General features: G+C 43.8%; 2 protein-coding genes across 2 annotated transcripts in view; both read right to left on the reverse strand.

Annotated features, from left to right (window-relative positions):
- NCOA6 (nuclear receptor coactivator 6) overlaps positions 1–9,566 on the reverse strand; it is a 33,083-nt gene extending 23,517 nt beyond the window's left edge. Inside the window, exons 1-3 of the mRNA XM_018556183.1 lie at positions 9,535–9,566; positions 882–994; positions 526–776 (exon numbers count right to left, since the gene is read on the reverse strand). Coding sequence (XP_018411685.1) covers positions 526–751 — 226 coding nt within the window. The 5' untranslated portion in view covers positions 752–776; positions 882–994; positions 9,535–9,566. The remainder of the gene's footprint in view (positions 1–525; positions 777–881; positions 995–9,534) is intronic.
- Positions 9,567–20,418: 10,852 nt separating this feature from the next.
- The window catches only part of GGT7 (gamma-glutamyltransferase 7), a 33,923-nt gene continuing 26,452 nt past the window's right edge, over positions 20,419–27,889 (reverse strand). The window contains exons 10-15 of the mRNA XM_018556195.1: positions 27,768–27,856; positions 25,083–25,235; positions 24,882–24,999; positions 23,329–23,466; positions 22,217–22,316; positions 20,419–20,949 (exon numbers count right to left, since the gene is read on the reverse strand). Coding sequence (XP_018411697.1) covers positions 20,786–20,949; positions 22,217–22,316; positions 23,329–23,466; positions 24,882–24,999; positions 25,083–25,235; positions 27,768–27,856 — 762 coding nt within the window. The 3' untranslated portion in view covers positions 20,419–20,785. The remainder of the gene's footprint in view (positions 20,950–22,216; positions 22,317–23,328; positions 23,467–24,881; positions 25,000–25,082; positions 25,236–27,767; positions 27,857–27,889) is intronic.

Genomic DNA, 27,889 nt, shown 5'->3' on the forward strand with positions numbered 1-27,889 from the left:
TGACAGGCAGATATTGCTGTTGGGAGTATCCTAGTCAAATAAGAAGCCAGGGTTTAAAACAGCTACCAGGCAACACCTAACCAAAATATCACTTTGGGTGAATTGAACTTTTAGGGCCCGTTCACACACAGTGTGGTGACCTGCACCAGATCAGTGCAGGTCACCGCTATGACACACAGAAAGCAATTGATCCTATGTGTCCCATTCACAACCCAAGGCAGATGTGATAGACGGGACACTATGCTGCAATAAAATGAAAACATGCTGCAATTTATCACAGCTCACTGGATCCCACCACAAGTCACTGCAATGCAGCGCATCAGACCGCACTGCTGTGCGGCGATCTGAATGGAGTGTACACATTGGAGAGAAAAAAAAAACGTAAACGGTGACAGTTCCAGCAGTGTGCAATATAATTCACACCACCGAAGCCGTCACCGTGCACTAGTGCAACATTTCAATGGACAGGTTAATATGTATGGACCCTTGAAGAAAATGGTCTACTTGCAACATGTGGAGTCTTACCCATGTTAATCAGCTCAGGCACTCCATGCATTATCTTTTCTAGTTTCTTGTGCAAGTCTTGGTCATTAATATCCCCTTTAAAGGCAACAAAGATAATAGAGTCTCTGCGTTCTGCTCTGGGCTCATCTTCAATCCCAGAGTCTTCGTCCCTATCCGATTCTAGGTCCGGTCGGGACAGAGCTCGGACACGACTCTCTCTTGGGTCTAGTAGCTTTAACAGGTCCATAACTCGGTGTCCTGCAGTTGTCTGTCTTTAGTTAGGGTTAAAAAAAAATAAAAAAAATATGGATCATGCAATGAAAACAATACATCCATAAACAGTATTAACTGCAGAAACGTGTTCATGATTCTGTTACCGATTTGGATCCAAGTTCTTCCTCCTACGTTTCTAAACAGCTTGCTCTCTTCAATGGGAAGGCAACTGCAGGCATCTTTAAACCAATTCGCAGCAGGAGTTCCCGGACCTACCCTATTGAGGGAGGGGGAAAAAAAAAAAAAAAAAAAGGACATGAACATAAAGATGCATATTTGTTAGCAGGCTTAAAGTGACACTAAACTCAGGAGTTAAATCTTAAAAATGCATTCAAGTACTTTACCCATTGACAAAAATGTATCTTATTTGTGTATCGCTTGGCTGTAGATCCTCAAGTCATCTCTGAATTGGTGCCGACACTGTCCTTCCTTCTGGAGGGTGGCTCCCCATGGCCCCCGTGTGTTGTAAAGTAGCCACCGCTCCAAGCTCACTCCCATGATGGACTACAATCTCAATACAAATTGGTAAACTAAACATGAAATTGTAGTCCATCACGGGAGTGAGCTTGGAGTGGTGACTACTTTACAACACACACAGGGACCATGGGGAACAAAAGTAGCAACCCTCCAGAAGGAAGGACAGTGTCAGCACATAAGGTGAAGGGAAGTCTCCTTAATGGGGCACAGATGTGAATCCAGATAGCGGTTTGTCCCTAGACCAGTGAGGCCTTTTACTTCCCTTACTTTATGCTCCCTATCAGCTCTGTTCACCCATGGGAGCAAAGAGAAGCATAAGCCCTGTGTAAGCTCCAAGTCACAGCCCATGTGACAACACTGGATGCCTACACAGCCAATTGCCAACACTGTCACATGGGAGGGAAGGAAGTGAGTCACATAAGTTGCCATAGGCTCCTCCATGAAAGAAGTACCTGGTATGTACTTCGCTCAAAGCAGCTAAACAAAGTGGTGAGAGAGAAAAATAAAGGCGAGTATAGTTGGGGGAAGGGATGGATTCCCTGTTTCTTTCCCCTGAATGGGCAAAACAGATCGCAAATCACAATAAACCTATACGTGTGGGGGCGGGGGGAACTGATGCAGAACTGATGTTTCAGTTTTTGGTAAGTGCTAGAAACTAAACATTCTTATAAATTAGGGATGCACCGATACTAGTATCAATGCCAATACCGAGTATTTGGGGCGAGTACTCGTACTTGCCCAAATGCTCCGATACCTACCTCCAATACTGGAACTTCCGGTCAGAGGGAGATCTCCATCTGACCGGCAGTGCTGAGGGAGCATGGAGCCGACTTCCTTTCCAATCAGGAAGCCGGGTGGTGGGTGATGACACGCCTCACTGATTGGCTAGGAAGCCGGCTTCACTTGTTGCTAGGCAGCCTGGCTACCTAACCAATCAGGAAGCCGGGTGGCACGTAATGACCCGCCTCCTAGCCAATCAGGAAGTGGGTCAAGACGTGCTGCCTGGCTTCCTAATTGGCTAGGAAGCCACACTGCCTAGCAACAAGTCAAGCGGCTTCCCAGCCAATTAGAAAGCTGTGTCATGACCCACCTGCCGGCTTCCCGATTGGCTAGAAAGCCAGCTTCACTTGTTGCTAGGCAGCCTGGCTTCCGAACCAATCAAGAAGCCAGGCGGCACGTAATGACCCGCCTCCCGGGTTTCCTGATTGGACAGGAAGCCAGTGTTCTTTCGATAGAACACCAGCTTCCCAGGCAATCAGGAAGCCAGGCGACAGGTCATGATCCGCCGCCCGACTTCCTGATAATCGGGGCACACTATACCGGTATTCGGTAATGGCAAGTACTGGAAAAAAAAAAATATTGGTACTCGTACTTAATACTGAAAAACCACTATTGGGTGCATCCCTATTTAGAATTTAAGGACTCTGGTGGTGCTTCAGTTTCAATGTTTGCACACCTGCCATCACCATACTGAGCATAACCAATTCTTTCTCCTGAATTTGTAATTTTAAATAATGGAGATTCCTCATTTTGCATTCCCAATAGATAAGGAGATTAATAGAAGACTTGGCCTACCAGACTCTCACTATAAATAAAGGAACACCTTCGGTTGTGACATTTATTTTACTCCAGGTTTTAGTAAACAACACTATTATTTTCCAAGAATTCTAGCATGAGGCCCTTTCTTTTTGCAATTATTGTGAGCACTAAACTTCATACAAAAGCGTTTTTCATTCAAACTTTATTAACAGGTCTGGTGACATAACTTTTATGTAGAACCAATCACTTCAATGTTTTACCGATATACATTTTTAGAAAATTAGAAGAAAAAACCCACCAAGGCACAACCTCCTCCTTCATGCAGTCTACACAGATGGTAACAACCCCTTTGATGCTTCTAACTGGTGATAAAATACCTGAAATATAAACTGTACTGGAGAGAGCAGCCAATTAAAGCCCAAACGTTTGAAGAGTCCTGTAGGTGCGCCTGCAGCCCCCCTTTAGGGGTTGTTCACGCCATGTGCGGACCAGATCTGGATGCGTTTCTGATGCTTTCTGGTGTGTTCCAGTGTGTGTGTTCTTTTGCCTGAAGGTGCTATCAGGTGCATTCCATGTGTTTTTGGTGCATTTATATGCATTTTGGTGCATTGCAGACCAGGAAAAAAAATAGTGCATGCAGTAATGTCGCCGTCCCCCAGAATGGACTGCACTGGTGTGAACAGATCCCAGAAATACCATAAGAATACATTGGGATGCATTTTAGGTGCGGACAAAAATAGTTCTGGTCCAGACATGGTGTGAACAAGCACTTATAGAGTATGTAAACCCTAACAATTAACTTATCTTATTTGCTCCCTTTTGGTCTGTTAACTATACCATTGAAAGTGTTTGTTATATCTGTTCAATAAGCACAAAAACACCTTTTAGTCCTGACAGAAAACTTGTAAGCCTATAACTTACTGTGCGTTACCTTCTGCCTGTGCTATTAAGGCTGCAACCAACTAATCCATTAATCGATAATGAGAATAGTTGTCAACTATTCTCATTAAGCGACTAGTTGGTTGGAACCCCTAGCTCTCTCCTCCATGCTGGAGTAAATTACAATTACAGTAAACTCCCCGTTATCTGGCATCCACTGGATTGGTAGATTCTGGATAAATGTAGTTTCTGGTTGCTTGAGAGCTACTATTAAAAATAGGTCTAACTAATGCCATACCCCATACTATACCAAAACAAACTCTGTATTGACTTTATATTAATATTGAAATGCAGTAATCAAAAGCAAAATAAGACAAATAGACACACGATCATTTCCAGGATAATACATGCAGCGGATCAGCAGAAAAGTGAGCACACATGGGATTTTTTTTTTCTGCTTAGAGGATAGTTCTGGTTAGGTGAATAACGGATAACTAAGAGTTTACTGTATGTACAAAAAAAAAAAAATGATTTAAAAAAAAAAGGTGGGAAAAGTAATTTTCCGTTTTGGCCTGACAAATTCTGCTGCGGGAGGTGCGTTGCAGTGCCATTGATTTTAATGCACCAAAAAATGAATGGCACTGCACTGGTCCAGACATGGTTGTGAACATTGCCTAAGGGCCCATACAGATCGGCATTTCCGAAATTAGAACCACTGTGCCAAATGCTGGAAGTAGTTGTACTCTAGCAGATGCAAATATCCTCTCTGGCTGACATCTCATAGGCCAAACACTGTGACACTTCCATCGACTAAAGAGAGAGACGCATCAGCACAATTTTTCTGAAAGCACCAAGCACTGATACTCCAGGATAGCAACAGGAGCTAGAGAAAATGTCCCAGAGCTCTGGATAAAAATGTGTCGGCTCATCTATATAGTTTTGGGTCAAGCAGTACACCAAAACCCCTATGAGGGGTAGATTTTATATACCTTTGATGCACCTGGAAACTGAAGATATACTTATTATCAATAACGGTTATTATCTGACATAACCGCCATTATTTACAGAAAAAGGAGAGCGGAAATATAACAGGCATATTAATCTTTATAGCAGACAATACACCTTTCACAATAGAATTTATAACCCCTTAACGTGCTCACTGTTGGTTTAATTAGGTAACAATTACAGTTGTTATGGAAACCAAGCTACTAGCATGGAAAGAAAGCCCAAAGGATGTTTCAACTGTCATTAGGATGTCTGAGGCTCTATGGTTTCTTAGTAGGCCGAGATGAAAACCATCACGGCTCCAAGGGGTCAGTTGGAGGTTCAGCCTTACAGAAGAAGTCAAGTTAGAAAAAGTAAAAAATTGCTCAGGCTAGGTTCACACCTTGGCGACTCCTGACCGCGCGGCAATCTGCACGGTTTTGTGTCGGGAGTCGCCAAGGTGTGAACCGATCGTGCTGTGGGTGCCATTATTTTGTAATGGCACCCCAGTCAGGCCGGGCGTCCCGCCGTGATTCCGGCCCTGAAAGTGAACACGATACAGCTTAACAAAAAAAAAGCTGCACGTCGTGTGACGCAAAAAAGGTACTTGTACCTTTTTTGAGCGATTGAAAGCCGTGCGGCAAATGCTGTGTGCACTAGCATACGATCGCGCTTCCTGGGTGTCGTGCAGGTGTGAACCTAGCCTCAGAGGTAAGAATTGTTGGAAGAGACATGCAATGCCAAGCCAAAAATGCCTAGCAATATTTTCTGAGCACATACAGGTGAAACTCGAATAATTAGAATATCGTGCAAAAATAATTGCAGTAAGTGCTGCAAAAGGGGCCCAAACCAAGTACCGAGTACATATGCATGCTACTTTTCAGAGGTCCGATATTGTTCTATGTACAATCCTTGTTTTATTGATTGCATGTAATAATCTACTTTTTTGAGGTTGTGGATTTGTGGTTCTTGGGGTTTTCATGAGCTGTAAGCCATAATCATCACAATTATGACAAATCACGGCTTTAATTATCTTGCTTTGCATGTAATGAGTCTATCTCATATATTAGTTTCACCGCATAAGTTGCATTAGTGAAATAAATGAACTTTGCACAATATTCTAATTATTCGAGTTTCACCTGTATGTGCCATGCAGTGTACACTCTTGGCTCATACACGGCAACTCTAAGATGTACCAAGGAAGATGGATCTCCTGTGCCCAGGAGTTACATCCATAACCACCCAATGACTGAAGAGGATGCCTGGGAACCCAAAAGTGGTGACAGTGGAGATGACGGCAGCGGGGTGGGCAGAGGATACATCACACATGGCAAGAGAAGGACACACTTCTAAGGTAAGTGGGCCATAATGTGCAAATGCCCACCCAGCCTGCAGCAGTTGACTTCCGCTTTAATCCCATCAGGACAACATCTTAACTCTCCTGATACCTGATATCACTGTAATAAGACTCTTTACACAATAAATAACTGTGTGGGGTCCCACTGTCAAAAAAACTGAGTTACTAGTACCTCTGTTCCCTGGACAGCAAGGTTCTGTCCTGAAAAGACTCTTTGGCAACTCTATATCCAGGAGTCTTTCCACATGAACCTTGCTGTCCTGCAAAGACAATTTGGTAAAAAAGGACCCCTGGGTTCACACCTAGGCGTATTGAATGTGCGCGTTTGTCGCATGTTTCGTGACGCGCGTTTAATCGCGGTAAAAAAACCTACTTGGCTGTATCCCAATGGAAACGCGCAACAAAAACGCCCCAAAGAAGCTCCTGTACTTCTTTGGGTGTATGGCGATTTGTAGCGCGTTCATACTGCCTGTAATACGCCCAGGTGTGAACCATACCCATAGGAAATAATGGGATTTCGGTGTTTGAGCGTTTTGCAGAGCGTTCGAACGCGCTACAAAACGCTCAGGTGTGAACCAGGCCTAAGGGCCATACCACATGGTGTGCAATCCGGTCACTGGAACAACTGACCAGCAGTAGAGTTAAGTGACCACTTCCCTGTTTCTATGACGTCGTTGCCTTACTAGTTGGGCTACATTGCTAGTGAGGAAGATTCAGTAGCGTTCAGGGCCAGTGAGGGTGATGGAAGGCTCTGCCGAGTAATTTTGTTACTGCCAATGTGTTGCCAGCAGCAATATCACCCATGTGACATGAACCAAAGTCCGCTATACTCATCTCTGCTCCAGTGACGCAACGCGCACTAGCTTCCTCACTGGCGCTGACATTTTCTTCCAAACTTCTAACGGGTTTGGCATCTTTGGCCATATTGATTGGCCTGCCCCGGATTACATAACTCCTGTGCATGGGAGTTATTCATTCTAGCATCAAGGGGTGCAGAAGTGTGCGACTCAGCATACATGCAAAGAAGTTTGCCAACAGGAAGGTAAGAAGCTTTTACTGCAGCAGAGATATAGAATGCGAATTGTAATTTATTCTCTTTTTAAGGTAAATATACACTTTCAGTCCCAGAGGGCCCTTCTGCAGCTGCTCAAATGGTATTTAGATTGTAAGCTCTCATGAGCAGGACCCTCCTAACCCTCGTCTTAAAATGCCCATAACTGGTCGAATTTCGCACAGTGTATGGGGATGTCGGTTCCCTTTCAGCCGGCATTCCTCGATGAGCTGATGGAGGGAGCTGGCAGGAAAATTTTAGATTGATCAGAGGCGGCGGCCAATGAGCTGCCCGCTCTGTTCGGGTATTCTGACAGGGGCTGGCGGCACCTTTCAGAATACAATGTAAACAGCGGGATTCCTCGATCGACACACTCCCTTTATATTGTAAAATGCTGAGCAAACTGTTGGTGCTATATAAATCCTGTATTATAAAACTTGGATGATAATAATCATGTCCACCCCTGCTCCACAGAATGTGGGCAATCTGCACAACAGCCACCCATGCTGCATCAGAATACCAACCATGTCTGTGAGATAAACTGTGGTGAATCCTGGGGACATAAGGAAAATGGGCAGACCTCTCACAACCATTGTCCACAGCTGCAGATCCCACATCTACGGCATTGGGTACCCTAACGCACTTTAGAAATGTGGCTGCCCATATCTGCTTACTTGCTATGCACAGCGCAGACCCACTGCAACTAAGAGCATAACCCATGTGACCGTAAAAGGGGTCCCTGTATCCATCTCCCCTACATCTAGTAATAATGGACCCCTCAGTCCCATAGGGCACTTGTGCAGCTGGTGTATTGGCCCCTATTCCACAGAACGGGAGACAGCACTCTAACGGTCTTCCATGACATATCTGAAACATGAACCCGGGATCAGCAAATATTGTCTAAATACAAGAGTTTTGTCTCCGCCCCCTCCTGTAATAAAGACCGGTCACTGCTGCGTTCTCTCTCCATGTGCAGGGTGACTGGTCCTGTCTCCGCCCCCTCCTGTAATAAAGAGCGGTCACTGCTACTCTCTCTCTCCATGTGCAGGGTAACTGGTCCTGTCTCCGCCCCCTCCAGTAATAAAGAGCGGTCACTGCTGCTCTCTCTCTATGTGCAGAGTGACTGGTCCTGTCTCCACCCCCTCCAGTAATAAAGACCAGTCACTGCTGCTCTCTCTGCTTGTGCAGGGTGACTGGTCCTGTCTATACACCCCTCCAGTAATAAAGACCGGTCACTGCTGCTATCTCTCCTTGTGCAGGGTGTTGTGGAAATAACAAGGGTGACTGGTCTTGTCTCCGCCCCCTCCAGTAATAAAGATTGGTCACTGCTGCCCTCTCTCCCAGTGCAGGGTAACTGGTCTTGTTTCCGCCCCCTCCTGTAGTTTTCTGCCGGCAGCCTGTAGTGGGTGGGGCCTGCTGGGGTCCTCCTACAGCTCCTCTGTGCACAGACTATAGGCAGCACAGTGATGATGTCACTGCTACTTTACAAGGTAAAAACCTGATCTGCAAAGGTATCTAGTGCACACAAAGTAGATTTATATCCTTTGTGGCTATTGAGGAATATATTTAAATAAACGTTTTTGTGGCCGGAGTTCAGCTTTACAGCCATTTTGGCTACTAAGATACATATTTTCATGAACGTCTGCATGCCTGGAAGTTTTCTTGACCACCAACTAGGTCTGTGGGATAAGTCACGGTGTATCCTGGGGCACAAGGGAAATGGGCAGATCTCTCCAGAACTGTTATCCGCAACAGTAGATCACCTGCCAATGGCACTGGGCAACCCAACCCAATCTAGAAATACGGCCGCTGGTATCTGCTTACTTGCTACGGACACAACAGGCCCATTTCAGGTAATAGCGCAACCCAAAGTCTATGCGACTGTAAAAGGGGGTCCTTGTAGCCATCTGCCCTACTTATAACAATGGGCCCCTCAATCCTATAGGGCCCTTGTGCAGCTACCCAGATGGTACTACTCCACAGAATGGGGGCAATCGCCATAATGGCCCTCCATGCCCCTTTCTGAACCCAAAGGGAAGAGGTCAGATCTCTTCTAACCCTCATTTGCAGAAGCGGATCAGTCACCCATGGCAATGGGCATCTAGACACACAGCCGTCGCCATTTTATTGGTTGCTACGGGCAACGCAGGTGCTTCCCTCCAATACATGGAGCCCAGAACATATGAATTTGTATTTCCTGATGCAGGACACCATAACCAACAACAACACAGTGCTGGGACCAGTGCAGACAAATGCACACTGACAAACCCGGCTCTGTGCAGCTCACCACATAACTACATGACTGCTCTGACATCATTCTGCTGCGCAACGTCGTCTGCATATATGCAATAAGGGTCTGTATTACATTGCATTTCACGCCCTGCTATTCATTCCCCTCCCGTTATACACACACAAGGCCTCATTTGTAATGCACCTCCTTCCCCTCACCCCGGTACACCGGTTCCCTCACCTATGACCGGACTCTCGGTTCCTTCCGCTCCCGGGAACAACGAAAAAGCAGCGAGGCCCAGATGGCACCACTCGGCGCGGGAACGGGGGGCCGCCTCGGTCGGCAGAAGCATGAGGCAAGGGTAAATAGAAAGCGAAGCGGGCAGCAGCACCCCTGCAGGAGTGGTACGCCCCACTCAACCAATGAGGAGAGGGAACGTGACGTCTCTGCACGGCTTAGCAGCGGGCGGGGCATTTTTACAGGAGTGGGCGGGGTTGGAAATGGAATACAAAGTGTAGTAGTGGCGACTCGAGAGCGCATCGTTGCTGCTAGTGACTGTGACGTGCTGCTGCCTCTGTGTCCGGCTCTTGATTTTTATTTTGAGGGGGAACCAAACCAGGCAGCAAAAAAAATAGAGAAAAAAAGAGTCTTGCTGCGTTAAAACTATATTAAATGAAATGTGTAGTACATGTTTTCTCATTTTGGATAGAGTAAGGAAGGGTTAAAAGGACAGTTCACCTTTCTATTCAAATTTACTGTGCAATAAAGGGGCCCCAGTTAGGGGCGTAACTAGAAATCAAGGGGCCCCAGAGCAAAACTTTGTATGGGGCCCTTGTTATGCCCCTTGCAGAGCCCACTTGAGATCCCACACAGCCCACCTGAGAGTGACCCTGCAGAGCTGGTGGGCTCTGTGGGGTCTCACTCTCAGGTGGGCTGGTCACACCCCTACACATCTCTTACCTGTCAGCGCTGATCCACTGTCAGCCTTCTCCACCGCAGGGCCCCGCCTCCTCGGTCGCCGTCGGGCCCCGCCTCCTTCACCGTTGCCAGGCCCCGGCCTCCACCGTAAGCTGCTGGCTGTCACTAATTCAGCAGCGGCTGTGAGGAGGAACGCGCCATTGCCCAAATCACTGACAGGTTGTCAGTGGTCTGGACAGCGGCGCGTTCCTCCTCACAACTGCTAGTGACAGTCAGCAGCCTGAGATGCCATAGCCGCCCACACGGCATCAGGGGGACCCCTTTGTTCCTCGTCCTGGCCAGGCGACCCTGTGCCCATGCCCCATGGCGGCCACCTGGGTCACTATGGTGATAGTTCTGGCCTGGTTCTGTGCGTGTCTTCCTGCCCACTTCCTGTTGCGTGCGTATGCGCACCAGAGCATGTTTTCCGGTCATTTGAAATGTAGGTTTTTGCACATGCGTGGCTGCCATCTTTTCCTTACAGTCTCAGGCTCCAACAGAGGGTAAACTGAACCTTTAGATGGAGATGTACCTGACAAAAGGTCAATTGGACAGTTGTAGGTCCTATGCAAAGGTAAAATGGTGGCAGCTTTTTCATTGCACACATTGGAAGCAGGCAAAGTGAGGGTACTATGGCAGTAGGGGGCCACAGGCAGGACCTGAAACAATTACCCTGCGCCCAATCGATTTGTAAGTTGTGTTGTCGGAGCCATGGGTAGCCCAAGATGAGAGAGAAGGCCAGGCAGGAAATGACAAAGAAAGCAGTGTGCTCATGGTGGCCAACCCCTACAGTTAAGGTGAGTAGAGGCATATGATGGACTACCCCCTTGGAAGTCAACTGAGAATTTTCACTGGCACTTCTACAGCAATAATGTAATCTGTAGGGACTGTGCTAGCATAAAGTCCATGAAATTACTGGCTGTGTCAGAGTCTAAAATGGGTTGAAAGATTATGCTGGGAAGCTTAAAAGGAACGTATAGTTTGTCCCTAATAGGACTGTTGGAAGCTCGGACTACAGGCACAGTCCTTTCTCCCTCTAGACCCCAGTTTCCCAGTTTGACCGGGCGAGGGCCACACCACGACCTGGGGTGCTTCAACAGTTTTTTTTGGGTGGACAAGCATGTGGCCCCAACTACATCACCCGGTGTTTGATGTGGATGGCATGGAATAGGAAGCCCCAGGATCTGCTCTTCTTTCCCGTAGGCAGCCGCTAATACAAATGGCAAGAACCATTGCCTCATCTAAAGTAGACAAGGTAGGGTAATGGACTGATGCATCTTTTATAGTGTCAGAGATCCTCAGCCTGTGCTGGGTGCATAAAACTGGGTCCGTCCACCCAGAATCTATTGCCCAGTGTACTGTGGCATCTCAGTATACTGCGAGCTGTAGCTTGCGGTATACTGAGCTTAGGGTGACGGGAGGACGCTAGTAAGGAGAACTATGGGGAAAAGCCTTAAAGGAGAACTATGGGGTTAAGGCTTTTCCCCATAGTTCTCCTTAGGGTAACGGGAGGACACAAACTAGCGTCCTCCCGTCACCCTAGGCTCAGTATACCGCGAGCTGTAGCTAGCGGTATACTGAGATGCCGCAGTATACCGCGAGCTGCTGCTCGCGGTATACTGAGTGGCCGCAGCTGAAGCGGATCCCGACAATTGTGCCGGGATCCGCCCAGCTGTGTGACTGACAGCTGGCTCTGCCTATCTAGAGGCAGAGCCAGCTGTACCCGCCCCCTCCCCCGTCCGTTCCGCCAGTCAGCGCTGGCGGATCGGAGCGGGGAGGGGGGAATCCAGCCCCTTCCCTGTCACGGCAGAGAGCCGTGACAGGATCGAGAGGTGAGCTAACGCCGGTATGTGTTCGCTCACCTCCCGATCTACTGAGCCGGCCTTTGACAGTCTCATTGTCACAGGTCGGCTAGAACTATGAGGTGAGTGAAAAGCACTCACCTCATAGTTCTTCTTTAACCCCATAGTTCTCCTTTAAAGAAGGCGTCCACAGACTATAGGGTAGGCTTTGTTGATTCCAGACTGAAAGCACAAGTCTGAGAATCACCCTGGAGCAGGCAAGTGATGGGACCCTCTGAGCGTGCCCAAAAAGCGGAGACAAAGCTGAAAGTATAGCCTGCAAATCTTGGCAAAGGTTAAAAAGTCCTTGCGATTGCCCCAAAAATGGCCTGGACAGTTGACTTTGGGTTCTGACCCTGGCAACACAGCCTGCTCAGAAGCTGTAGTGGGCTGTTGGTGACAAACTTTGAGAGTCAACTCCTGAACCTTGTGAGTGAGATCATCCAGCTTGCGAGTGATGATGTTAGGCCACGGATGCAAAAACTTTAGCAGCTACCTTTCCCTTTAAGGCTAGTGTGCTTACCGGTACTTTGATGCCCCAGGACTTAGATTAGACTATATACTCCGGCCATGGCTATTGCTACAGGCCCGCAGGAAAACATAGTGTAAGGCAGTAATAAGTGTATGGAGCTGAAGTCATTAATAGTGAAATCCAGGATACATAGCCAAAGGTCAAGAAAGGGCCCGTTTATTAATTATCAATTGATTTTATCAATCGCTTATGATCAACAAATATCTGCATGTGATGCAACTGATCGTAACACAGATTGATCGAATCTATAGTTTTTGTTAGATTTATTACTGATAGATCATGTTTTCACTCTATATCAAAGTGCCGAACAATATTGCGTGAGTCATTCAATATTTTTATTGATGATAAATCATTTGTTTACCTGGATCAATCACAAATCACTGTGTGTATAATCACTTTTAGACAGTTACCACTCAGTTGTTCCTCTTTTTGGTCTGCTCTAATGTTTAGACCCTTAAAATGTATATTTAAATAACAAACATGTCATTGTACACTAAAGCTTTCATCCAAACACTAGACTATAGCAAAAGTACTGGTGAATAAATGTGCCATGCAGTTATAGCCAATCAAATCATGTCATGGTGGTAAAGTAACTGGAGGGTGGCTTTGATCACAGGCTGGCAGGGTGGTAATGTAACCAGAGGATGGTTTCTAATGGCAGGCTGGGAGGATGGTAAAGTAACCAGAGGGTGGCTTTGATCACAGGTTGGAAGGGTGGCAACGTAACCAGAGGGTGGCTTCTAATGGAAGGGTGGTAAAGTAACCAGAAGGTGGCTTTGATCACAGGCTGGCAGGGTGGTAAAGTCACCAAAGGGCAGCTTTGATTTCAGGATGGCAGGATGATAAAATAACCAGAGGGTGGCTTCTAATCACAGACTTGGAGGGTGGTAAAATAACCCGAGGATAGCTTTGATTGCAGGCTGGAGGGTGGTAAAATAACCCGAGGATAGCTTTGATTGCAGGCTGGAGGGTGGTAAAATAACCAGATGGTAGCTTTGAGTGCAGGCTGGAGGGTGGTAAAATAACCAGATGGTAGCTTTGAGTGCAGGCTGGAGGGTGGTAAAATAACCAGAGGGTGGCTTTGATCACAGGCTGGCAGGGTAGTAAAGTTACAAGAGGGTGGCTTCTATCATAGGCTGGCAAAGTAACCAGATGGTGGCACCATTGCATCATTCTGCATACAATATGGCACCAGCATAATACTATATTATAAAGCAATTTAGGGCAACAAGTATAATCATTCAGCGAGCTGTTAATATTATCCAGTAAACACAAATGTACTAAAGTCATAAAGTTCTATATTTAATATATTTTCCATTTAATTTCTTGCAGGATCAACACATAAACACTTCTATACAGGATCATTGGGAGGCATAGTACATGTACTTGCTAAAGCCTATAATGTTTAATTTTCCCACTCTTTGCTATCTGCATCATAAGTCATATTCAAACCTATAAGGCAGGTTTAAATTTGATTGGTGGCTCTGAGAATATTTTTAATACTGGCGTGTTTTTGTACCAGGCTTTCTGTGGGTGAGAGGCAGCCATGTGGGTGTACCAGCTTCACCAGCAGGTGTGTTCCAGGATGAACTGATCACAGACAAAAGGGCCTCATAGATCTCTCCCTGTGTAATCTGCAGGACTGAGCTCACAGTTTGACACCTCAATTCTGCACAGTGCAGAAGACAACCAGGCTATGCCAAAGCAAGAGAGGCTCTCACCTTAGCTGTCCCTCCTTCCAGCATGGTGTCCGAGGCAGGTTCCGCTGCTGCATCAGCCCAGCGCTACCTCAAAGGACCACTTCACCAAGGCAAAGATGGGGAAAATATACACAAGTGTACATGGAGGAGACCACCAGCAATGTGAAGGACCCATGATATCAAATTCATACCTAAAACATGTAAACATCCAAAAATAAACTCTTCTGAAAAATCTAAAGAACCACTGAGCAACAAACTGTTTTTAGAAAATCTTTACCCTTTCCCATAATTACGCATTTCGTTTTCCTGCAGGAATTATGGCCTTTGTAGCTGGATTTTTATTGAATGCCTTAGGCATAAACATTGGAAATATCTGCAAATACAGTATCCTATATTTTCATATATTTCATGTTGCCTGTATTGTAATCTTGCGCATTACGCAAGTCGTAGAAACAGAAGTCCTCTGCACATTTTCTCTCTACAGCTTTGTCCAATCTTTTAAAGCTGAACTGCAGGGTGAGTAAACATCATCTAAATACAAGAGCCATGTGTATTTGTATCTGAATCTTGGTGAGCTTTGTGTATTTCTTCTAGATCTGTGCAGTAATCCAGTGTGGAACTTTGCCTCTGAGCTTCCTCCAATAAAGACCGGTCACTGCTGCTCTTTCTTTCTTGCGGGATAACTTTGTGGACACCTGGCCATCACACCTATATGAGCTTGCTGGACATCCCATTCCAAGACCATAGGCATTAATAGGGAGGTAGACCACCTTTGTGGCTATAACAGCCTCCACTCTTCTGGGAAAGCTTTCCACAAGATTGTGGTGTGCGTCTGGGAATTTGTGCCAATTGAGCCAAAAGAACAATTGTTAGGTCTGATATGGCCTCATGCCAAAGATGTTCAATAACGTTGAGTTTCTCCACATCAAACTCCTCATGGAGCTGGCTTTGTACAGAGGGGCACAGTCACACTGGAACAGAAAAGGGCCTTCCTAAACTGTTGCCATGAGATTAGAAATGCAGTTGTCCAAAATGTATCTGTATGCTATAACATTAACAGTACCCTTCACTGGAATATGGAGAGATGTCCACTATATGGCTTTTGGCCATATCGTATACAGTATATGCTGCAAATCCCAGAAATCCCTCTGTCCAGTAAACACGCTAACTGTTCCTTTTTTCAGATGGATCTTTTTATGGTGCTTGTGTGCATTAATGTATGTAGCTGACTGACACTTGTTTGCACAATTGTTGCAGGAATATTAAGATAGTACAACTCCCATGGCAAATAAACCGCCCAAGTCTATAAAGATTTAACCTCTTGCCGTCCGCCCGTAGTAAAAAAAACGGACGGACGGCACTGCAGCATCTGCGGGTTGCCGTCTCCAGACGGCAATTTTTTTCTGCTCGCGCGCGCCCCCTAGCGGGCACGCACGGGCAGAAAAGACCCGTCCAATGCGAACACCCGGTACCGGGTGTTTCACATATAGGCGATCATAAAGAGGACCTGTCAGTGTGCCTTTGCTATTATATAGGGGGTTGTTATCCCCCTATATAATAGCAATAACAATAAGTGCAAAAAAAAAATAGAAATAAAAAAAAGAAAAGTAACACATAAAAAAATAAAATAAAATAAAAGCCACATATAAAAAAAGGGGAAAAACCCCCCCCAAAATGTTTAACTCCCCCACCCCCACGTTTACGCGCCTATAAACGTAAATACGCGTCCGGTGCCCCAGCGCGCAAAAATTACAATTGCGCTACACATGTTACATATCGCCGCGAACGTCGCAGTGAGAGCAATCATTTTAGGGCCATCAATCACTGATAACACTAAACTGATGAGCGGTAACAGCTTTTAAAGCGTCGCCTAGGGCCAATTTTGGGTATTATCGTTTTTTGAGGTTTCGCGCGCGCACGCAATTTTAAGGCTTGACATGTTTAGTGTCTTTTTACCCGACGTGACCCCGTCTTTTATATTTTACCAAAAAATTGGGTAATAATAAATGTTTTATCATTTAATATAGGGGAAACTGTTTTTTTTTTTTTTAAATTTCGGTAATTTTTCCTTAATATAGTAAAAAAATAAAACCCCCAGTGGTGAATAAATACCACCAAAAGAAAGCTCTATCTGTCCCCAAAAAAGGGTATAAAATTCATTTCAGTACAGCGCTGCATGACGGAATAAATGTCAGTTAAAGTACCGCAGCGCTGAATACTGAAAAATGGCCTGGATGGGAAGGGGGTTTAACACCCCGGATGTCAACTGGTTAAATCATGTGCAGTCACTCCCTATCAGCATTCCTGTGCCTGCTCTGAAAATGCAGTTGGCTGATCTGTTCCGTATACTTGGTGTAAGCCTGAACCCAGCCTACCGTGAACATTAGGTCTAAGTCTGCAAGAACATAGGATGTGATGCCAAAATAGCTACTGGTGTGAAGTGGAACATAACACAATTAGACAAGGCATATTCAGGGGTGTCACGGTGTACTACAAAATACATTAATTATTGTGCTGATATCTGCTTCAGATGGTGAAACTATTCCCACCTTGTAACATGTGAGAATGTCTAGCATTCACCTATTGAGAGGTATCCCATCGCACTCCAAACTGACGTATCCTCATGTATAGCTTAAATAGGTGCTGAAATGGCCAATGGATGGCGCTGTAAGACTAAAGGAGATAATGAGGTCACCAGCACACCAAGGTCCACTTCATCAATCCCTCTTTTATTGACGTTAGATAAACATGATATCACAAGCAAATGCAATGTTTCGGAACCACATGTGGTCCCTTCATCAGGCAAAACAATGTGACAACACATTGTTTTGCCTGATGAAGGGACCGCATGTGCTTCAGAAACATTGCATTTGCTTGTGACACCATGTTTATCTGAATGTCAAAATGTGCTGGTGACCTCCTTATCTCCTGTATCATTCACCTATATCTTCGGTCTTCAACCTGTATTTTAGAACAGGTGAGCGGCCTATCAATAGTCTTCTGCAATATGTTAAATCATACCCATGTTTCCAGGCCTGTTTTATTAAGCCACACGTACCTTTGGTGCCGCATATCACACTATAAAGTATTTTCCTAGGTTGACATCTCTGGTTTACATTTTATGGTCAGCCTCTTCACCTTCTACGGAAAGGACTTGAACAAATAAAAATCAGACTAATCACTTCTTAAAAAAAAGGATGCCCAACCCACCTAATGCTAAATTTGCCAGGGGCAGGGACAATCAAGTGATAGAATGACCTGGTAAGAGCTGTGATCCCTACATGTCAGTGCTGGAGGTCTGTTACCACCTGTGTATCCATCCCAGCTTTCAGCATTCCTCTATGGAACAATAGGCTGGGTCAAAATTAGGCAGAGGCTGAGGACAAAAAGACATCCAACCAGGGGCGTAACTAGAAAACACAGGGCCCCATAGCAAACTTTTGTATGGGGACTTGTGATTTCTAGTTATGCCCCTTGCAGAGCCCAGAACGTGCCGCTACAGACATCACTGACAGGTTAGAAGGTATCTTTACTCCTGGAGTAAGGTGGCACACATTGACAGCTGCAATTGAACATTGGGACCGTGCTTTCCTCTCAAAAGACAAACCACACAATAGGCAAATGTGTCATATCATTTATCCTTCCCACTGAACAGATGCAAAATACACATAGTCAGCCCCAATAATTACATAGCATGTATTGTTTATACACAGACAAATGGCACAGTGGCAAAGACTAGAAAGACATAATTTGTTCTTACAATATGTGCAAATCCAACATCTTAACTTTAATTCTGTGAATAGATCTCACATGTGCAAAAAGCCATCACTGATTTAACAGGTGTACATATTACTACAGCAATGTGATAGGTGTATTAACAGCAAGTAAAAAAATATGTCCCCAGTCTTACAGTTCTCATAGAAGCCTTTGCTTGCTTTGGCCTATGTGTTTGGGTTTGTATGTTTGAAAAGGTGTTATGTAGAAAAAAAATTAAAAAAGATGAATTTATCCAAAAGTACAAGAGTATTTAGAAAAGGCATTATAGTCAGGTTATAACTCCATGAAATCTCATTACTATAGTTTCTTTTGGGTAAGGGGGAATGGTCACTATAAAATGAAAGTGCTTTACTTTTGCATCTTAATATTCTCAGTGGAAAGCTGGCCATACATTGGTCGATTTATAGGTTGATTAGATGAAAATCTAAAAAGCTGGTCCACATGCTGTCATTCGCTTTTACCTTTTAACTCTGCACAATGCCGCTTAGATTTACCAACAACAATGTAGTGTGAAGGCCTAACTACTGAATCCATTTAATTTATATCAAGGCAAACAGGCCTTTGTGTTACATAGCTGTTGATGAATACAGTTGACATTGCACAGTCAGAATTTAATATTTGTGGCCAGCTAAGCAGTTGCTTATAATCTAAAAGTGACTGCACTGAATCGCAACTAAGGACACGATATGGGCAAATGTTTGTGGACATCTGACCATCACAATTATATGATCTTGTTGGACATCCCATTCCAAAACCAGAGGCATTAATTAGGAGCTTCCCACCTGCCCTCTGTAATAGCTCCCAATCTTATGGGAATCTTGTGGAAAGGTTTTCCACAACATTTGTGCGTCTGTGGGAATTTAGACCCATTCAGCCAAAACATTTGTGAGGTCAGGTACTGACGTTGGATGAGAGGATCTAACTTGCAATTGGCATTCCACATCTTTCCAAAGATGTCCAACAGCGTTGAGGTCAGGGCTCTGTGCAGGCCTCTTGAGTTCCTCCACACCAAACTCATGAAACTATGTATTTATGGAGCTGCCTTTATGCACTAAACATGTCTTGCTGTGCTATGCTATAGCAAGTAGTCTAGGTGTAATGGTCAAAAGTCCACAATTTTGTGGGCTATATAGTGTAGCTGTTGAATCCAAAGAGATCAGACTGCAATGTTTGTGGCCAGCTTAGGAGATGCTTGCAACAATCTTAAACAACTCTGCACCAAATCGCTATTAAGGAAAGTAATGTCACAATTTGGTTCTCTCCCACTGCCATGTATGCCAATAGAAGCCCCTAAAATTCTTATGAAAGTTAAAACTTGAGCAGGCCTTAACAAGCCCACACCCATCCCACAACCATCAGCAACCAGGGAGAACAGGGGCATTATAGTCCTACTAAAGTGTCATGTTACTTTCTAGAAGTTTGTAGAAAAAAAGAGTGCCAAGATGTTGCTGAAAATCCAGATATATTTTATTTATCACAGTAATCATTTAAAAATATCCACTGACTTTTGGAGGTTCCAAGGAGCCCCTTTCATCTGTGCTTGAAGATGCTAGACTGGAAATTGTGTTCTGAGCAAAACAATTTGGGAATCCTGGAGCGCGTTTTGAAAACAGCATAGGGTCTGCTCCAGTCACTGGCTTAGCTGCTGAGCAGACCTTATGCTCTTTTTCAAATTACACCTCCAGGATTCACAGACTTTTTTCCAGACTTGCAATTCTAGCCCAGCATCATTAAGCCCAGATTAAGAGGGTGCCTTGGAACACAAAAATGTGTTGGCTGTTTTGTAAAAAAAAATTAATGTGACAAACTTTATCTGTATTGTCAACAATACCTCAAAGGTCTCTTTTTCTACAAACTTTAAGAACTGTCACACACCATACTCACCTACACTGGGGTCCAGCACTCCACCACCGCTCCTCCTCGTGTTATGTTCCTTAGTTATGACTCAGTACAGTGGTGCAGTAATGGCAAATTTCTCCTAAACGTTTTCTAGTGTTATGTGGAGTGGGGTAGGATTAAATCCCAAACTGGGTCTTTGCTGCATTTAATGACCCTTCATGGAGATCTTGCCCCACCCCAGTGAACAGAACTTCCTTATCCTCTCCACCCCTCTTCGGGATTCTAAATATACTCTTATGGAGAATCCATTATAACCAATGACATGGAAAGGCTGCAGACTTGCTTCATCCTCCACTTTGGAGTTCCATTTTTCCTGCTGCAACAGGGAGAGTCCCCGCACGTCTGCTGCATAAAATAAAAAAATGAATGGTACAACAGGAGTGAAACCTCCTTGTAATGACTGCATCTGTTGGTAAATCTAGGAGCTTGGAGAATTGTTGGAGTCAGAAGAAATGATCACATTTTGCTAGGGGTGGTGATCAATCTCTTGGAGAATAAATGAGAATCTTTAACTTGAATAAATACCTGCCAGTGTATGGCCAGCATAATGGTCGGAATAGTTTCCAAAGGCAGATCATAATTTTACTACCTGATTAAAGAGACATTATACACATTTAAGTTTTGGTCCTGGAGACACTGATGGATATGCCACGGCTGTGTGTTCGATAACCGTGAACATTGGTCTTAACCCTTAAAAATCCATAGTGTTCAGAAGATTTTGGCTTGGGTATCTGTATTGTTTCTGTTTCATACAGGAAATTGGTTGTATATCTGACCATGTGTTGTTACAAAATGGTGGCAGCTTCTGCATCGCTACTTCGAGGGTCTTTGATGCCGATGATCAGATCGTTGCTCCTGCGTGAACCATGAACCAAAGATAGGATGTGTGTCTGGTCTAGCCGGTGTCCTCTCAATTCCAGGCCTTGGGTGTCGTTTTCTGGAAAATCACCTGATGATTGATGATGAGATAAAGTAATACATTAGATTGTGTAATCTTATTGCATTGACTTCCTGCGCAATATGGTCACAGGTAAAAATTAGAAGTCTTGAGAAAATTTTTTGATACATGTACTCCCTCACTCACTTCTGAACTAACTATAAAACAACTATGATTTGATGTCCATCTTTCAATATTGCTCATTGTATCTCACAGCAAAATTGACGGGTTCCCTAGGTCAACTTGATGTCCTTTGACTTCCTTTAGTCCTCTTTTCTTTCTTTCTTCTCTTTTCTTCATGCTCTTCTGATTTCCTATTTTATATATTCTTCTTCGCCTCCTTTTTTGTTTTTTTTTCTTTCTTCTTTCTCCCTACTTCTAACGATGTCAAATACCTGTGTACATTCGGTCGGTACCACCACTGATAGTCCTGTTGAAAGTCTTTTTTTCAATACTTACTCAGGTTCTCATTTACTGATAGCTTTAACTATTAAGTTACCTGTTTTGTTTTAGTTTGAAGTTCAAGGAATGTTCACTATACATTACTTACGATTTTCTAACTTGTTATCCCTGAATGTATATCTAACTGATATTGTATATTTTGCCTGTTTCATTCAATAAAAATTTTCATGCTAACAAAAAAAAAAAAAGTGACAAGTCCATTTAAAGTAGAAAGACAAGGCAAACAGATACACAGTTGAAATACCAATGCGTGATCTACTTTGCCTGCCATAAAATGAGTATTTCTGTTCAGTTAGTCTTCTGATTTACATGCTCTTACCACACTGCATAGCCAGGTGATTACACTGTTCAATGTTTCACCTTTGCAGCTTCCTTTTCCCACAATCTGCTCACTTGACAACATATTAACGTCATCATATTGCTAATTATTGTCTAAATAAGTGTCGCATAACACAGGAAGCTGCAAGGCTGAAATAGGGGAACATGGTGTAATCTGCTTGGTATGCACTGTGTCAGGTGTGTGTAAATCATACGAGTGGTCGTTTGCATAGGGGTATTTGTTCTACTGGAAACCAGTTGATTTTTTAAAGCAGACCCTTCCAGAACACATGGTGAAGTGAACTATGGAGACATTAGAGTAAAGTAGATTGGGTGGCCTTCTAACTTTAGCACAGTGGTACTGGAAATGCTCTTAAAACATGCATGCTTGGGCAAAAAAGAGCATACTGTACATGATAAACATACACCTGGCAGTTATATCATACCTGCACAGCGAAAAGCCCTCTTATATTATTATTATATATTATAGGCAACTTACTATCAATTTGCAGGAGGTTAGTCTCGAGGTCTGGATGCAGCCTTCCTTGAGAAATACTATCGCTCAGATTCTTGTTAAATGATAAAACATTTAGCAGGACCTGTAAGCAAAAAAAGAAACGGGATAGCCATTGTTGGGACTAGAGCAAATTGTTTAATTAGTAAACTCACTGGCTTCAATGCGTGTTCCTTTGCATTAGAAGCCTTTTAATGATTACCCCTTCTCCTAGTTATGGCCATCAGAAGCCTTCTAAAGCATGACAATAGGGCACAAGTGTTCACAGTTCCTGATCATCAGTGGAATCATCCACTGGTTTCATGTATCTTTCAGAGAAGCCAGTAGAGAGATGTCCACCCAGTAATTTGTGTCTCCGTCCCTTAACACAAGATCATAATGAAGATTTTACTCTTCTGCAGGTTAAGTATTGAATTATTTCTTTCAATCTACATCATGGAAAATCTACAAGGACCATGGGAGACGATTATGTGTCTCTGAAATAGCCACCATGGGGCATGGCGAGGGCTTGCCACTAAAAAAGGAGACCAGCATGTGCTTCAATGTCTGTGTGGGTTCACAAACCTGACATTTTGAAACATAAGGGTTCGTTCACACCAGCTCTATTGTGCTGTATTGGGCAAAGATGCCCAATGCAGTCCCGAAACATAGACAAGGCAATTTGTCCCTGTTGTGCTGCATCGGGCAAAGATACCCAATGCAGTCCCAACACATAGACAAGGCATTTTGTTTTAAGTCCTATTGTTTCCGTTTGGCCTCTGGCACATAGAATAGGATGCTAATGGTATACATCTACTCCTGAAGACCCATAAAAGGGACACCTCTGGTGCCCATGGTAAATGTGCTAATATTAAACATTATCATTTTGGGAGATATGAACACGACAACCCACCACCACAAACCCAGCACCATCATTCTGTTGCTGACATTGGTTACCTGAAGCAGAACCATTTTCAGCTGCTTTAAAAAACATCTAACTTCAGTAGTTTATGAAGGAGGTACAATGTTGGGGGGTTTTTTTTCATTTTTTTTCCCAACAGAGACATGTGACATGTTAAAAAAAACTATGGGTCTTGGAAAAAAAGCAGCTGTCACACCTGAGTAATGCCAGAGAGTGCCCGTTCTCCATTTGATCCTCCAAGAGAAAGGTATGTACCACAAAGACCCTGCGCAGGCCTCACTACAGTGGGGAGCAAGAAAGAGAGGGGTCTTTTTCCAGGCTCAACAATGTTCTGCTGCAGATGAAACAAGTAAAATAACAGTTAAACGTGCAAGTTTCACAAATGTAGCGTATCCATCAAGTATCTGACATAAATGATTGTGGATTGGGTTGTGTTTTATATACTCTGGCATGCTTCCTGCATGTTATATAGCTAAAAAAAACCTTATAATCCTACCAAATACTGGGCAGTGGAAAACACTCAACTCCAGCTTGATTCTGTAGAGAGCCGGGAAGGGATAGAACATCTGTCAGATTTTTATTTGCAGTCTTTGCCCCTCTTGAGCAGACTTGCCATCAATTCCAGAAACTTATGGGAAATGATGGGAAATAAAGTGTGAACAGGAAAATGGGGAAGCAATATAACCTCTGTCAGGTCATTACTACTGTCCGTGTCTTCCTGTCCCAGTGACAACTGCTTACTTAATTTCTTATCTTGTTGTTACAGGGACAAGAAGTAAGGTAAAATGTCCCCAGTGGGGTCACACGAGTGATAAAAAGTATTTACTCTTCTGAATTCTATTCAATGTAAAAAAAGATTTGGCTGAAGTAAAGTTGGTCATACACAAATCAAATGTATTGAACTGGACAAAATTTGTTCATTTGGTGGCATGGTTAGCACCACCCAAGCTTGACAAAATGAATTTTTCAGTCAACTTTTGTTGAAGGAACTGGGTGAAAAATTGTCGTCCCAACAGTGACTGCAGCCCATCAGATCAGCCAGGGTCGCTGGCTGCCACAACACAATTACCGGCAGAGGAGATTCCACCATCTATGCTAAAGAGTCAAGTGATTTTTCTCATTCAGCCTTGAGGTGTATGGCCAGCTTTAGGCTAAAGGTTGTCCATAATTTGCTGGCAATTAGTTAATTTGGTGCTATTCCTGACATCTAAAACCCTAGCTATCACTGTCACTGGAATAGAAGCCAGTATATTATGAGGCCCATGTATGTGGACCTTGAACCTTTACAAATACTGTCCTCAGGGCTAGCGTTAGGTTCTATGGTACAGTTTGCACATTTGAAGGAACATCTATGCTTTTATAGAGTAGGGAATAGATAAGACCCCTGGTAGGGTTTTGTTTAGCTGTTTGTGTCCCATTGGGCAGATTTCCCTTTACTTCCTGCCCCAGAGGAAATATCTACAAAGTGAGGAGAATTCCCCGCTTAGGTACAGTAGCTGTCACTGGTGCAGGATTCTCCACTGGAAGAGTTCTGGTGAACAACTTAAAATTTTGGATTTCACATCCAACTGTGCCCTGGACAATGGTCACTGAGACAAATACAGAGGGTGACTCTCCCCAGACTGGACACAAACAGCAATAAAAAAAACTGGCAAAGGTTCTAAACTTTCCCTACTCTGTGCACAACTAGAAAAATGTTATATTAAGTAAATCCAGTAATGCAGTTGTGTTGTATAAAATATCACTTACAGGATTTGGGGAGGAGCTGTTGTTGCTCTTATTGCTCCAAGAAAAGTCTAGGATCTGGCTGTTGAGAAGGACCCCTGATGTAGTCATTATCATACTGCCAAATGGACGGTTTAATGAGCTACAGTGAGAAAAGAACATTAGAGGAAACGAGAAACTTATGAGAAAGGAGTTGGGTTCTTTCTGAGTGACACAGTCGCTCACCTGACCACAGCCACAATGAAGTCATCGGGACCGATCACTAAAGCCTGGCTACCAGATGGACCAACGTGGAGGGTGTGGAAGGGCACATAATCCTTAGGGTTGGCAGCGTGAGATTCATTGATCTTTTTCCGGAAGAAGCTGGATTCCGCCTTACTGACAGAAGAGAATTCATGTTAGATCTTATAAAAAGTCTATAAAGATCTGCATTAAATGTATATTGAAGAGAGGATTAGTCAGGAATCAACATTTGTTGCATTGTTTTGAGTCCAAATGTCCACTCCAAAAGCCCAGTTGAAGTTGCACAAATAGATTTCTGTCTGATTACTAGCAATCTTTGTTTTCATAGGCTTAGCTCCTTTATTCATGATATAGCAGTTGCACAGTGTGTGCAGTCCAATAGGCACCAGAGTTTGACCACATTGCCCAGTGCACTCGGTAAGACACATCCACTTCCTTCTTTGGCATTACAAGAGCACCTGAGGATGCTTATCATGAGTGTGGCCAATACACATCTTTGCTAGGACAGAGCATTGGAGCGGTGGGGTGGGAAGTTCATTTTGCAATTATAGCAACTCAAGAGTGTAGAGTCAGATTTTTAGTTTTTAGATTTCTTGATAAATGTTTTATGTTTTTAATCTCTTTTCTGTATCTTTCTTAAAGCTTTAAGTATCACCAATTTTCTGCATTCCCATGCCTTTCTTTCTGTTTTTTTTTTCTTATTATTTTTAATATATTAAAGTTAGCATTATTATTGACTTAAAACGTTCCAAACCCACAAACTAAAATGTGCCCAGTGATCCTGCAAATAAAACACTTCCTGTTCCTGAGTGGGTATAATCCTTCACGGTAGCCATGGTTGTCACTAGGTTGGACTTCATACATGGCCCCCTTTGTTCACCTCCATTACATACAGAATAATGGGATTTCAAGACAAAGATAAAGTTGTTTTGCTTTCTGTTTAGCTCACAGGAAGTGACAAAGATATTTAATTTTTTTGCAGGATCAACAGGTATTGTCTCTATTTGCTGTCCTCAAAAAAGAAAATGAATGCAGCCACCATATCTAAAGACTGGTAGGCTGCAATATATTACATTTTTGGTTTTGGGTTCAGTTATTCTTTAAGAAGCCTATACCCTAGGTAAGCTAGTAATCAGAGACTATGCAGTTTAAGAGACTTTTCACTAGAGGTAGCTGTTACTATAGAAGAGATTTCACTGCTAGATGTATAATTAATCTGATACTTTCTTATTATTACTAGTACAGGTAAATCTTTCCTTCCAAAGGCAACTGTCCTGCAGGGACCAACAGAAATTACTGACATAAAAGTCAACTGTTTGAATTAGGGATGCACCGATACCGATACAAGTATCAGTGCCGATACCGAGTATTTGACGATTACTCGTACTTGCCCAAATACTGCTGATGCTTTTTCTGATACCGGTATCAAGAAGCCGGGTGGCGAGTCATTACACGCCCCCCAGCCTCCAGATTGGCCAGAAAGCCGGTTTCATGCTTCCTCGTCACCTGGAGAGGAGGGAGCATGGAGCCAGCTTTCCGGCCAATCAGGAAGCGTGTAATGACTTGCCGCCCGGCTTCCTTAATGGGACTTCAGGTATCGGTATTCGGTATCAGCGACTACCGGGAAAAAAAATATCTGTACTCGTACTCGATACTGAAAAAACGGTATCGGTGCATCCCTAGTTTGAATTAAAGCCGAACTTCAGGTAAACAACTAAACACAAAGCTGATATGCATATACATGAACCTTTTTACCTCTAATAGGACATTTTTATATCTGTCTGGAGTCTGAATTTGTTTGGGGGGATAAAACACCTTTAATAACCATATTATTGCCACTGACAAATGAATGGGCTACAGGAGCCTTTTTAACCTATATCTGCAGCAAATACATGCATAGACCGCCTTTTGCATAAAATGAGTAAATGCACTCACATTGAAGAAAGAAAATAATGTGCATTTATTCATTTTCTGCATTGTAGCATTCAAACCATTGCAACTACAATCAGTGAATCATGGATGCAATGCACAGGCTCCTGCAGACTATTCCTCCAGCCCAGGTCTCTACAGAGGTACGGTTAATTCAGGTAATATAACAAAACCAATGAATAGTGTGAGGGCAACAGACCACATTAAAAACTAGACAGAAGTATTTACTCTAACCAAGTTTCTCCTAAACTTAAAAAAAAAAAGTTGGGTTGCATTTGGGTTTTAAAGAAGAACTCCAGGAAATGTAGAAATTAACCCTTACAGTGGGGCTACCCCTACAAGGGTTACCTGCTCGTTTTGGTCTAGGGACTAAAATAAAGAAAATACACTCACTTGATCCTCAGTCCTGCGCCGGTGAGCGCTCACCTCTCTCCCCCACCGCTCCGGCGGTGGAATGTGACTTGGCGTCCTCACGTCTAATGCAGCTGCATAAGACATGATGACATCACAGATCCTTAGACCAATAGAGCCCGGGGGAGAAAAGGCTGCGGGGACCAGTCTAGCAGGTCTGAGAATCAAGTGAGTATTTTCTAAATCGTAGCCCCTAGACCAAAGCAAGCAGCTAACCCTTGCAGTATATGGGTAGCCCCACTGCAAGGGTTACTTTTTACATTTTGTGGAGTTTCTGCTTTAAATGAAAGTGAATAATGTATGTAAAACATAAATGGTAGTATTCACCTTAGTAACTCTGTGACGTAGCCGTTGACAGTAAGGTCAAATGAAGGATCGCCCAGTTTGCTGGCACAGCCCAGAGCAATATTTAATTTCTGTAATTTAGAAAAAAGGAGCAAATTATATAT

The sequence above is a fragment of the Nanorana parkeri genome, unplaced genomic scaffold (genome assembly GCF_000935625.1).
Source record: "Nanorana parkeri isolate BGI_ZX_2015 unplaced genomic scaffold, ASM93562v1 scaffold227, whole genome shotgun sequence".
Lineage (NCBI taxonomy): Eukaryota > Metazoa > Chordata > Amphibia > Anura > Dicroglossidae > Nanorana > Nanorana parkeri.